The sequence below is a fragment of the Lycium ferocissimum genome, chromosome 10 (assembly GCF_029784015.1).
Source record: "Lycium ferocissimum isolate CSIRO_LF1 chromosome 10, AGI_CSIRO_Lferr_CH_V1, whole genome shotgun sequence".
Lineage (NCBI taxonomy): Eukaryota > Viridiplantae > Streptophyta > Magnoliopsida > Solanales > Solanaceae > Lycium > Lycium ferocissimum.
This window is the reverse complement of record NC_081351.1, coordinates 19,194,534-19,208,844: the sequence shown is the minus strand read 5'-3', so window position 1 is coordinate 19,208,844 and position 14,311 is coordinate 19,194,534. Positions and strand designations below refer to the sequence as shown.

The 14,311-nt window shown below is 34.6% G+C and overlaps 1 protein-coding gene across 3 annotated transcripts; it reads left to right on the top strand.

Moving 5' to 3' along the window:
- The first annotated feature begins 785 nt into the window (after positions 1 to 785).
- On the top strand, positions 786 to 11,744 carry LOC132032701 (uncharacterized). Of its 3 annotated transcripts, none has more exons than XM_059422378.1 (9): positions 786 to 979; positions 1,449 to 2,151; positions 6,071 to 6,170; positions 6,343 to 6,399; positions 8,673 to 8,790; positions 9,960 to 10,039; positions 10,683 to 10,744; positions 10,825 to 10,921; positions 11,160 to 11,744. In XM_059422378.1, the coding sequence occupies exons 2-9, from the start codon at positions 1,787 to 1,789 to the stop codon at positions 11,214 to 11,216; spliced, it is 936 nt and encodes a 311-aa protein (XP_059278361.1). In that variant the 5' UTR covers positions 786 to 979; positions 1,449 to 1,786; the 3' UTR covers positions 11,217 to 11,744. The 3 variants fall into 3 exon arrangements, with proteins under 3 accessions (XP_059278361.1, XP_059278360.1, XP_059278359.1); XM_059422377.1 differs by having other exon boundaries at positions 1,402 to 2,151; XM_059422376.1 differs by lacking the exon at positions 786 to 979 and having other exon boundaries at positions 1,033 to 2,151.
- The last annotated feature ends 2,567 nt before the right edge of the window (positions 11,745 to 14,311 follow it).

Genomic DNA, 14,311 nt, shown 5'->3' with positions numbered 1-14,311 from the left:
GCTGCAGTTTTTTAAGGTGTTATTTCTGCTATTCATATTATATTTTAGGTTTTGATGGACTTTCTTGGTGTTTATGGGTAGAGTGTAAGGTCTGCGTACACTCTACACTCCCAGGCCCCACTATGTGAGAGTTCACTTGGTATGTTATTGTTGTTGTATTTTCGTCAAATCTAACGAACATAAATTATTACTCCTTCTGTCTCAATTTAAGTGTCTTACTTTCCTTTTTGATCTGTTTAAAAATAGTGTCTTTTTCTATATTTAGTAAGTTTTTCAATTCCAATATCTTACGTGATAAGTTTAAGACCACAAGATTTAAAGGACTATACACATTTTTTATTTAAGATCACAAGATTAAAAAATCTCTCTTTATTTCTTAAAATTTGTGCCTAGTCAAACTAAGATAATCTTTTCGGGACTGAGGCAGTACTAATTACTCCCTTCGTTCACTTTTACTTGTTCACTTTTGATTATGCACATCTCTTAAGAAATAATAAATGAAGTGCATAATTTACCGATATACCCATATTAATTGGTGCATATTTTTATTAGATTTGAAAAATAATTTAAAGTGAATATTTAATACTATGGGTAAAATAGGAAAAAAAAATTATCTTGTCTTGACATGCTAAAAGTGATAAATAAAAGTAAAAATTTATTTTTGAAATATTAAACAAGTAAAAGTGAACGAAGGGAGTATTTGACAAAAATTAAAAGTGTTTAACTTTTGACAAGACTAATATTGTTAAAGTACATGTTTGAGACACTAAAAGATGATGGACCATTTTTGTCATTTTCTCATCTTTTGCACGTCCCTCCCTTAACCCATCTTCTTCTTCCTCATTGGAGAAGAAAAACCTCAGACATACAAACAAACAGTTGAGCTAAAAAAAAAAAAAAGTTGTACAGTTGACACCCACCCAACTATATTATTTGTGGTTGAAAAAAAAAAGGGGACAAAATTCTGCACTGACAAAAGGTATATTCTTTTTTCTTCTTTTTATTTTTTTATTTTTCTCTCCTTATGTCAATTCTAAATTCACTTTCTCATTGTACATCCACTAAACACATACTATTTTCTTGATTTTGTTAAGGTTAGGGTTTCCTTTTTCACCAATATTAATGACCAAGGTGTAATTTTGACTAGTGGGGTTTCATTTTTGAAGGGTATTTTCAACTGGGTCAAGTGATTCTTGAAAATATTTTTGAGTTTTGGTGAAATATATTTTTCACCAAAAGTTGTAATTTTGACAAGTGGGGTTTCATTTTTGAGGAATTTAAGGTGGAAATGTTTTGTTTTGTTGGATTCTTGTTTTGTGGGGCTATTTTGGATGAGTAAAGGTAACTTTTTTCAATGATTTGTTTGCCTTTGTTTTGTTAAGAAGTGATATTTTACTGCAGTTTTATGAATAATCGAATCGTGGAACGGATTAATTAACCTAATCCAGGCTTACTGAGGTTGGATTAGTGCAATTTTATGCACTGTGGAGATACTTGTAGTGTATTGGAGAAGTTGTTGGAGCTATTTGAATGAGTAAGATAGCTTTCGTCCGTTAAAGAAGTGAAATTTAACTGCAGTTTTATGAATAATCGCTTTGTGAGGCGGATTGATTGACCTAATCCAGGCTCAAGGAGGCTTTTTTCAATAGTTGGATTAGTGTAATTTTATGCACTGTGGAGAAACTTGTAGTGTATTGAAGAAGTTGTTGCAGCTTTTGATGAATAAGGGGTTTCTGGAGCTATGATCGAATCGCGTTTTTTTGGAGCTTTGATAAATTAGGTATATATGTATATGGAAATGCCTGCAGAGTCTAATCCAGGATTTCATCATCACCAAGCTTTATCGTTTCAATCGGGGGCAATAGGGAGCTCATCGTCCGACATGATGATGATGGGTAATTACTATAGCAGCCTTGGAATGAATTTCAATGTAAATAATAATGGTGGAGGAAGGGGGATGTTGTTTTCTGGGAATCCGAGTGTGGTTACCAACAGTGGAAGCTGTAGCAATAATAATCCAGGAATGAGCCAGTCTGGAAGTTGTTCGAGTTCTTTTCTTATTGATTCAGTGCCGGGGCTCAAGCATGATACTGGGCTAGCTGTAGAGTGGACCCTTGAGGAACAGTTCAAACTGGACGAAGGACTTATCAAGTAGGTAGTCTCTTCCAGGTCTCTGAATTTTTATATATTTCTTGATCCATATTTGTAAAGTACATTTTACTGCAAATATTTCCTCTTAAATATATTTGGTAATCCATCTGTTCCATTTTGTGTGACACCATTTTATTGTGCATGGAGCGTAACGTGTTAATTTGATTTGTATATATGCATATTAGTGATAGTGGAAGAAATATACTAAAATATGGCTAAAAAGGTTAGTCTGATTGTGAAAATATTACATTAATTTAAAATATGAATAGTTAGACGTATGTGAACTCTTGCTACTTACCATTTAAAAAAAAAACGTATTTGAACTCTTGTAAGTTGAAAGTTGTATAATATTATTATTGACACAGTATCAAGCATTTTGATTTCCCCAAAATGGAAAGAGTTTCATATAATATGGCAAGGAGAGAGTTTCTGCTATAAAATGAACTCCTGTATCTTTTCAGATGCCAGTTGTCTCTCGAAATATACAACTGACATAGACTTATAGGTCAACTCACTTAATGAATATTAAAGAGAATTTCTACGTAAGGCAATCAACTTTTGCTTCAGTCCAAAGCTAGTTGATGTCGACGATATGAATCCTATATGTTCATTCTGCTTTATTGGGGCCATTACATTTCAATACTACATAGTTTGTCATTGAAGAAAAATCAGGGATATCTTTAAAGTTAGAGGTTTTCTAAATCCTTGTACTTACAAGTCTCTAATAAGATTAAAACATCATGTCAAACACCAGGCTCTAAGTTTAGTAATATCAACTAGGTCTTAAACTCTTAATTTCAGCTAGTTGGTCTCATCAGTTATGCCATTCTCTTGCTGAAATAACGTAAATATTTGCATCTTTTTTTGCATTTAGGCACCGTACTTCTGTATAATTATACTTCACATTTGTTCTTTTTATGGGGCTAAACTTATAGTAAGTCAGAATGTATTCTTAGTTAGCTGTTGGTGGACCCGTGAAATTCCTATATAGAAGATTGGGTGACATTTGTAGAGACCCATAATTGTATAATTCCTACTTTTAGGTATCCGAGAGTTTTTCTCACATTAATAACTTAGCACCCAAGGGTATGACCCAGTGGTAGCGAAGTGGGTTGAGAACCATCAGTTCTCTGGTTCAAATCCCAGCAGAGGAGAGAGGAGAGGCGAAACACTGGGTGATTTCTTCTTATTTGTCCAAGCCTTGGTAACAGAGTTATCCGATACCTGTGTTGGTGGCAGGTAGCGGTACCTCGTGGAATTAGTCGTGCGTGTAAGATGGCCCAGACACTACAGTTATGAATAAATAAATAAAAAGGTGAAATAGAATTATTTACATTATTAACAAAAAATGCGTTTTGCATCTCTCAAGTCCACCACTTTGGATTCTTATTATCGAGGTTCTAGGTCTTTAAAAGCATCTAGAACTTGCTACTTTGTTAATGCAACTTGTCGGTTCCATCCAAGGGATATTACATTAGCTTCTCAATATGATGCTCCCTCCTTTGGTAGCTTGTCCTTGAATGCTATTTGGTTTGTGCATGTTCGTGTCCAGTGGCGGAGCCACCTTATGCTAAAGGGGTGTCAATTCACACCCTGTCGTCGGAAAATTACACTGTTTAGCTAGGTCAAAATTTTGAACTCCTTGTTTTTACGTGTGTCTACTTTTTAATCTTTTGACACCCCTTAGTTAAATTTCTGGCTCCCCCACTGTTCGTGTCTACCACCATATTCTCAATTGCATGCAACCTTTCTCTTTCTTTACTCCTTCACTTTACATCCAAGACCGCTGTTGGGTGGTTAGGGTTACTCTTGGTATAAACTTCCGTTCAACACCTGCGGTATAAATTAATGTGGATGTGGTTTTTTCTCTTCTACTTGTGTGTCATCATATTTAGAGCGACATAAAGTTTGTCGAAGTGGTCATAGAAATATTTTCAGAAGCTTTTGGGGACAACGATCTTCTCTGGGCAAATTATTTTGTGGTTCAATCACATATAAAGTCTTCTCCCTCTCTCACACACATAGAGGCACATTTTATTTTAGTTTGGTGTAGAAATTAAAGAACCTGTATTTCCTTGAATGAACATACATGAGAATGAATTTAGTTTAACATCAAACACGGGCTATAATGCCTTTTCAGTTGTTCTAGGATTAAATGCACTCGGAATAGAAGGCTAGGCTTAGGTAACAGATAATCCCACTTTGTTTGCTCTACATGTTCTCAGCATAGTTTCGAAACTTACCTCTTTATGCGGAGATCCAACTATAAATTTATATTTCTGGATGGAAAAGTAGTTTACGTGGTCTTTTTTAGTCTCTCTCTCTCTCTCTTTTTTTTTTTTTTTTTTTTTTTTTTTTAGCGGTGGAGGAAGGCACCCTTTCTTTCTGAGGTAGCTTTTTAGAAGTGTGTCAAGTGGGAACACTTGAATTTGAACTTTTCAAGGTTTAACCATATAAAGGAAACACCAATGAATTATGAGAAACTTTTGGTTAGGGAGGAGGTTGATTTCCCATGTAATGCAATATGGGTTCCAAGTGTGCCGAGGACTTGGCTAGCCACTAGAGGAGTGATTTTGATGGCGGAAAATCTTAGAAAGTGGAAGGTTATTTGCGTCAGTTGGTGTTACATGTGCAAGGAGACGGGGGACCATCTTCTTCTACATTGTGGGTTTACCATGAGATTGTGGTGGGATATGTTTTAGGTGGTTCAACATTTCTTGGGCAATGCCAAGAACTGTGAAAGAGTTGATGGTCAGGTGGAAGAGCGAGAGAAGACGAAGAGCTTGGAACGTGGTTCCGCTTGCACTGATGTGGGTAGTTTGGAGTGAGAGAAACAAGAGAGATTTTGAAGGGATAGAGTCAAGTTTTTCTCAGTTGATGAGTAGTCTCCGCTCCCTTATTTTCTTCAGGTGTAATCAGAAAGTTCCTTGTTGTATAGAGGATTGGGTGGAGTTTGTAGAGAATCATATTTTGTAAATTCTTTGTCTTTTCATATATCCCTTTTATACGGCCGTTTTTTTTGGCCATGATTATGAATGAAAAAACTTTTACTTTATAAAAAAAAAAAAAAAAAAAAAAAACGCCTCTACTTCCTTGAAAAGTGGTTTAGCATTTCCAATCTTCTTCTCTAACATTATCCCATTCCTCTAAATTGTGAAAAAGTCTTTTCGTTATGAGTATCTCTTCTTTCACTTGTTTCTGCAACTCCTCCTTATATGAGCATTTCTTCCATCTATCTGTAAAGTCCAATTTCTGTTAAAGCTATTGCATCTCTCACTCTCTCTCTCTCTCTCTCTCACACACACACACAAAAAAAAAATCTTTTGATCACTTTCCCTTGCATATATTATCTATACTTAACATCTAAGAGGGCCAAATGGAAATAGTTGAATGAACCTAGCAAAGAGCAGCAATAGGTTCTCGCTTTTTGTGAAAGAAGCAGAATCTGCTCCTACTCTTGTCTAGTCTGATACTTGATTGTTGACCAATTGGAATTTGCCAAATCTAGACCGGTTATAATATTAGTTGATTTTATCTATGTTATGTTTGACTTAATAAGGACTTAAGTAGATGTAAATTGATATGATGGGCTTGGCGGAGTGTTCACTGCTGGTGTTTGTTCTAGGGAACCAAAGTGGAAATTTCATATTTATACAAACTAAGTTAATAAATAACTGAAAAAGAGTAAATGAAAAATTGTAAAAGTTTTTAAGAAAATGAACTTGAAAATGTGTTTTTTCATGAGCCTGATTCACCTTGCACTGTCCCTTGATGCATCGTTTTGGTAAAGCTTATCAAGAATTTTTATTGATCAGAACTTTCTTTGAATTAGAAATTGTTTTGATCTGTGGTGCTGTTTCATTTCCCCTTTTCTCCCCTTCCATGCATATGTATGACAGTCACAGTTTTTTTTTGATAGATTTGCCAATGAACCCAGTATAATGAAGTATATTAAGATTGCAGCCACACTCCGCGACAAAACTGTACGTGATGTTGCATTAAGATGTAGGTGGATGACGGTGAGCTCCTGAACCTGTTTCGCAATATCTTTGTTATAGTTGTTATTATTATTATTGTAATTTACAGTCTCAAAAATTATTATTGTAATTTTTCATTTGTTCAAATATATTTGGTTGATGGTTGATGCTTCTTGAAGAATATTTGCTTACCTATTGAGTGATTATTTGTCAGAGAAAGCGCAGGAAACAGGAAGACTATACTTTGGGAAAGAAAGTGAAAGACAGGAAGGTGTGCCATCTTTTTTCATCTTTTCTTCCTTTCCCTTTATTTTTTATGATATTTTTGTTTGGTTAGTATTGGGAAGTTGACTTTGACTAGCTTATCTAAAGAAGACACTGAACTATTCAAAGTCAATTGCTTAGGCTTTACCTGATTCATCGAATCTGGAATTGTTTTCTGGAGGGTTTGGCAGTTCTTATCCTGCTAGTTAGGACTTAAGGGATACATTAGTTCTTTGTCCTTGTCTAAGTAAAGCTGTTTTTTCTTATTACTTTCTCTATCGAGTTTTACATGACATGATTAATATTTGGAGCATCTAACAATCTAATTATCTTAAACATTTTGTGCTTTTTTGTTTTTAAATATGCGAGGTAGTGCTAGCAAATTTTTGGAGTTATATAATCCTACTAGTTGCGGGAGGCCCGTGCTCAACCTCAAAAAAGTGAAATAACAATTTTAATTGAAGTGTATGATAACAAAATATTGATATAATTTTAGTTTAGTGTCTTTACCCAAATCAACTTAATAATCTTATAAGAATATTATTAAATGATAATTCAAGCACATATATAAAGTAAAAGATTTTTAAATGTGGCTCCAAAGTTATCTAAATTATACCAACCTCAAAAAGTTACGGCTACATTATATGCATCTCAAATTATCTGTTGTGTTATTTTTGCACACCCATTAATAAACTATTAATTTGGAGGAGTAGGAGGAGTTTTACACTTATTTATTTTTAAGATATAATACCTCTTCGTTGAATATTTACTCTATATGTTATATCTCCACAATTGAGGTGTTTTGTAGTCTTCAAAAACAATTACTATTAAGCGTAAAATTAAAAAGAAGTTGTCATAAAGTTGAAAATGACAAGTAATTTAAAATAACTATTTTACTAATCAGGACAAATAATTTGAGACGAAGGGAGTACCAATTACTAAGATCAAAAATATTTTGAAGGGATTAAAAGCTACGTCACTTTTTTAAATCCGAATTTTTCAATGACTTTTTCTCTCCATTCCCTAAAATGTTGACTATCTATCAAATTGAAGACACAATAGTCAATGAGCTTTTGGCCAGGTGGGAATGCCCTTGAATTTGGGCCTTACAAAACGTCTCAAAATGTGCCTTTATTTACTAAATTAGACTGTGGCAACTGAAGCAATATAGAACTAAAAAAGATGCAAATTAATAAAAGAGGGATTCAAAGTTTAAAAGTTGGATAACACGTGTAACTCCTTCAGAGCTAGTAAATGACAAAAATAGCCCTGTGAGGACTACAAAAAATTCTCACCCCCTCTTATATATAGTTATAATAAGCCAAATAGACTTGAAATTCCAGCATTGGATTTTTTGGATGATCTCATGGATTCTCAGGACCAAGTCTCTTCCTTTCTGCTTGTGGCCTATATATGTTTTTCCCTGGAGTTACTTATGTCTTTATCGAAAGTTGCATCAACCTACCTACTTGCTACTACAATCATACTGAGTTATTAAGCTTTCAAAACATCTCTTTTTCGATCGGTGTATAAGTTTGTTAATAAAAGCGAGATAGGTACATGTGTATACCTTGAAAGCCAATGGCTTATAATACCTATTACATCACCTGCTGCATATTGAAAGCGGAGCTCCTCCCTGTTAGCGTACACCTATGAATCAACCTTAGGAAAGTTAACTAACACGGAGAACTGCATATTTTGCATTATAATCATACAGTTATAACTTCACCAAAGAAACACTTTTTTTTTTCCTCTTTTTGTATTTTTTCTTTTTAAAAAAATTAATTAGGTCAAGGTAACCTTTTTTCTCTTGCCATTCTCTTTGGGACTTCCAAAGTATACCTCGCTAATGTATGGAGGAAACCAAATGCCAGCAATTTTAGCAAGACTGGTGTAGGTGTGTGTCAGGGGAACGTTTCATTGGATAGATTTTTCCTTTTTCCTTCTCTTTAGCAAGACGTTACATTTTCCTTCTTATGAATAAGGGATCTATAGAATTGTTTAATCTTTAGAATGTAGAGTAGGGAGTAGCTAGTTTTACATCCCCTGCTGGTGAATTCTATACTCTTAATGCTTCAGTATGTATTGAAACCAGTTCTTTGGAATTGTTTTGGAAGTTCTTGATTTACTGTCCTTTCTAAATATTTCACGATACTTATAACTCGTCGTCTGTGTTCATGTGCATTTATTTATCTGTGTGTTAGTGGATATGCTACCACACACATACACGTGTTACATTTAACTGAGAAGATAGCATTACAAAGTTCTTTTTTTCTTCAGGAAAAATCAGCAGAAGTATCCATGAAAGCTGGTACATCCTCAGCTTCACCTCTGAGCTTCATGCCGTATTCGCTCTCCTCAAAGCATCGTGACCGTGGTGACGTGAAGTCTTCTGCAGGTTAGTGTCATCCGTTTAACAGCAGGAATCTATGCCTTTTCCCACTTTATGCAATTTGCAAAAAGCTGTTTCCTGGATTTGATTTGGAGTAAATGGTGCTTTCTGATTTTTATGTGGAGTAAATAAACTTTCATCCATGATGACTCAATACTATACGAATGGTTCATCATGGTGTGAAAAAAAAAAAAAATACTATTATTACTTTATGTATGGTTCACATGGTACAGAAAAATACCAATTCTGAAAGTGTGTTTAGAACCCAGTTTAGCTGCTTAAGCTAACCATGAGCTTATTGGCTCGTACAAGATTCATTGTGCCTTTTGTTTGGATATCACACTAGCTTCTTGATACTAGTGAGGAGAAGGTTAAAGGTTTTCTTGCTTGTGTTCCTATGGTGGAAAAGGAATGTTCAGATCAGAAGAATTTGGGTGTTACAGCTTTACTTTATTTGCAAGATTTTTCCCGGTGGTGTGTGGTCCCATAACATTTCAGAAAAAGAAGCACGGAGTGGTACTAAACATATATTCATATCTGAAAAATAATAATGAGGAAAAAAGGTGAAATTTATTCAAAAGGTTTCTGGAAAAGAGATGTGTCTAAGTGATAACGTGTTAAAACTCGTGAGCTATTATGAAAACTAAGTTTAGTTTTCAGCAAAACCCAAAGACACAACCAAAAACTTTTTGTAACAATTTAAACTACCTATTGTGGGCCATAAACCAGCTACATATGGGGCCCATAACTTTTCTTAAAACTGTCAAAATGCACCTATGTGCGGTTTTCCATTTACAGTTGACCAATTGCTGCAAACACATATTATATATTAGGAAGTGAGTGTAATCTTTTAGTTGTTCTGGATGCACCGAACCCAACTTTATATCAGTCAAAAAGATTCATTAAACACTCATACAGATGTACTGACTAATCTATTTGTGTCAGAACAAAAATTTGATCAGTGCAGTGTAGTAAGGTACAGTGAATGTTTTTTTGACATGTAAACGATGTCACTAACTGTAGTGTGGTAAATTTCTTGCTGAGATTGCCTTTAGATCTCTTCTTCTTGCTTCTTTATCGTTTCCCCTTTCTTCTGTGTGGATTTTCTTCATCAGTCCATCTCACTGTGTAAATTTGCTCTGATTAACAACTTACGTGGTTTGTGTTGCTTACAGCATTACTTGGAACGCGGCATCTACTGGAAGAAAACAATCAGGCTCTGAATCAAATTTCGGCCAACCTTTCAACAGTCAAGGTATTAATCTCAACCTCTTTAGTGGAAGGAGTCTTCCGAGATAATCGGAAGGGAAAAGGAAAAATAAGATTCTAAAATGTTGGTGGAGGACTTCAGATATTTCTATTTTGTAACGGCGTAGAAGGAGAAAAGGAAAACATTTCAAATCTTATGGCTAAGGAATACATTTGAAGTTCTGGCATATGCTGGAACAAAGATGGTAATTTGTCAGGCCATAGGCAGAGATGGAAGATTGTTCCAGCTTGCATCTGGTGGACAATACGGAAGGAGAGGAATCAAAGATGCTTTAAAGATAAAAATATCACCTTCCAGAAATTGAAGATGAATTGTCTAGTGTTTTTCTATTTTTGGTGTATTCATGAATTCCCCCAAGAAGCAGAGGATATAACTAGTATTCTAGATTGTTTATAGGGCTATAGGTGGTAGGTTTTGCTTTCTCTAACTACTACTTGTAATTACAACTGAAAGTACACCTTTGGTGTATCTTCTTTGTTGATAATAGATATGTTAACTGATCCAAAAAAAAAAAATCTTATTTTTCCTTGCATCTGATTCACTTTTGGGTGGGGGCAGGGTTTCCAATACTTTACTATATTCTGTTATGCATATCTGCTGATATCTGACGTTAATATGTAAATGGCAGTTGCAGGACAACGTTGATCTCTTCATCCGAGCGAGGAATAACATAACAGCAATTTTAAACGAGTAATATTGTTATTCTTTATACTTGACAGGCTGAATTTATATATACAATTCGTTTACTGATAGTGTTATTTATGCTGCAGCATGAGAAGTATGCCAGGGATTATGAGCCAAATGCCCCCCCTTCCAGTTTTGTTGAATGAGGAACTTGCTAGTTGTGTTTTGCCTACTACAACTCAGGTAATCAGACTTTTTGCGCACTATTTTAAGCTTAATGCCCTAATCCCTTACCCCACTACAAATTTGCACCCTCCCTCCCCCCCCCCCCCCCCCCAACCCAAACCCCCTGCGGTAACTATAATGACATAATTTCTTGCATGACAATCTCAGCAACTAGTGATAGTTGATCTTTGTTATTGCTGAAGTTATATTTCTTCCAAACATGTTGTAACGTGTGTGGTTTGTTCGGTTTCCCCAGCCAATGATGTTTGGTTCCACAAGTGGAATCCAGCCGAAACAAGAGCCAGGCTGTTGATGGAGAGAGTGCTTGGTGCTAAAATTTGGATTACTAGCTTGTGTAAGTACACCAATTTTTTTGCTGTAAATGCATAAAAAGCTGGCGGTTCTTTGCAGCTTGGATAAACGACTGGGTTCCACAGCAAGAAATTTTATCAGAACCCATTTTTTGAAGCTGTACACGAGCACCAGGAAATTAACAGCCTCATGTTATTGCATATCAGGGGAAGAACTGTTATCTTGATAATGCACTTGCAAGTTCATTTTCTTGTTTCCGTCTTCTGTGTGTAAATTTAGGAGATAGATCGATCTTCAAGGTCATTTTCCAAGGTGCTTGATTAACTGATAGTTTTTTTTTTTTTTTTTTTTTTTAAAATAATGCCTTAACAATTTGCGGATTCTTGTGTTGTGTTGACTGTTGAGTTTGTTTAACTCTAGGTGTATATTCTCATAGGGTAAATAATACTTGATTTCCTACTGAATACCCCTTTCTTGATTTGATATGAGTATTATGAAGAGAAAAGATTGAGGTCAGTTCGTTGTGTTATTTGAGTTCGTTTGACTTTGTTCCATTCTAATTTATAGGGACATATTTTAGCAGGTTAAAGTCCATCCATTACATTTACTATCTTGTTTGGATGTAAATACTTTTTTCTTCCGCTACTACCTCCATTTCAATTTATGTCTCTTTTGGTTTCGAAACATATTTCTAATGAAGAGAAAAAGGGACCCGTTTGGACTTATGACTGGTAAACTTAGGCATTTTTGGACTACTTTCTATTTAGAACTTGCCTAATTCGTAACTTTGTTCCTGATAGAATGTAACACCAAGCGGACAATTGGATCAGAGCAACTGCCGTTGATAAATAGATAATATTTTGAAGATAAATTTTCCATCATAGCTAAGTCCAGAAACGTCATTTTTGTGCGATTTTAGTGAAAGATATGGATATTAGCCAAGATTTATAACAAAAAATATTTCGTACGGCAGGTTCTAGTCTAGAAAATGCTCTTCATCTGTATTTAATCCAAGAAATAATAGTAAAATAGTACACGTCATGCGGTCTTATGTTTTAAATATATTGATTAAGACGTACACGACAAAAAAAAAATTGTTACTATTCCTTGGTCTTAATCATATGCTGTCTTAAATGGAATTTGTACCACATAACATGGTACTTACCTACTGCCCTTGTCATTATCCAAGCTAAAAGTGATGAGTGATAATGACGTTAAGTATTCTTGTTTGGCTTTTCCGCAGATGAATAGTATTTCAGTACAAAGCCTAATGGAACTTGCAACATCAAAGAAAGAAAAATTATGAAGGAAGAGAATTCCGCTTTGTCTTACTACTTGATTGAAAAAAATGTTACGCTAGTACCTTTTGGGGTGAAAATCTCTACTTCGGAGGTTATAGGAAGAAAAGTAAACAAACAGTGCTCCCTCTATCCCGTATTACTTGTCCACATTACTCAAAATATTTAGGGAAAGTTACATAAATATAAGTAAATAAGTAAAATATTTCGTAATCTACAACTATTAACTAAATTACGTATACAATATATTCTCTATATTTAAGGTATATGTATGATTTTATACCATAAATAAAAAAATGTTGCTATGAATAAAAGGCTAATAATAAGGAGTTTCCTATATTAGTGATAACCAAATTAAATACATATCAGAACACATTAATTACTTTTCTAAACATCCCAGTATACTCAGCTAGCATTTTAATCCATAAAATAGTATACTACTGTTTATAAGATATATATTATACAATTCCTTGAACAAGTATATATATTCTTGTACTTATATATTACGTATATTTCACTATTATATACTGTATATAATATTATTTTTCATGTATATTAACTAGTATATACTATATATAAAATAATTTCTTATGTATAGTAAACAAAAAGTAATATATATATATATATATATATATATATATATATATATATATATATATACTTTGACCACATACTTTTTTTTTTTTTTTTTTTTGGTAACTGAAAGTTTCTATTACCAATTGCAAAGATGTACATTTTCTGGTTTATCCTATGAAGTGGACATTCCGACCTTCAGGCCAAGTGCATATTCTAATCTAATTACTACTCACACTCTAAAATTAGCTGCATTTAAGGATAAAAATTCAGGGACTGCATCAGTTTAGTTAGTCTAGGGTACATAGCTTCACGACAGTGTATATCTTGTATAATCTTCCTTATCAACACCTCTGTGCTCCTCTGTTTTTGCTGGAAAATCCTCATGTTCCTTTCCAACCATATATGATATATAGCTCCTGCCAGGACCATTCTATACAGGACTGCTTTGCTGCTTCTTCCCTTGGCATATCTGACCACCCACTCAATTTCCTCATCCCATCCTCTTGCTCTTCTTGGACATTCTTGTCATGCTAACAACTTTTGCCACACCTGAGTTGAGTAGGAACACTGGAAGAATAGATGTTGGTGCCTCTCATCCTCCACCTCACATAGAGGGCAAAGTAAACAAGTGTGTATCCCCCATTTGTCCAGTCTGTCTCTAGTGTACAATCTTTGTTTGATGGCTAAATATGTGATGAAAACCCATTTTGGACAGCTTTGGTTATTGCCTACGACTCTGCTCCACTCTACTTTGGGGTAATCACCTCTGATCTGTTTGTATATGTCTCTAATGGAGAACCTGTCAGCTGTAAGAATCCCCTCTACATTCATCTGTGTATTTGTGATGCATTTGGATGCCTGCAAGATTTTTTGTATTATCCAGGATGCCTGTTTGGCAGTAGCAATCCAAGGATCTTTCCCTTTTAAATAGTAAGTATGAACCCATTGTATCCGTAAGGTATTTTTTTCTTGCTTAGATTCCATAGCTGCTTTAGAATTGCCACCTTATTCCACACATATATATCAGTAATATTCATTCCTCCTGGTGCTTTGGGCCAACACAGAGTTTCCCATGATACTAGTGCCTTCTTTTTTGCTTCTACTTCTCCTGTCCAAAGGAATCTTTTGCACAGATTTTCAATTTTTTGAATGATCTTCTTTGGGATTGGAAACATTTAGGACCAAAAGGCTTGTATTGCTATCAAAACACTCTTGAGTAATT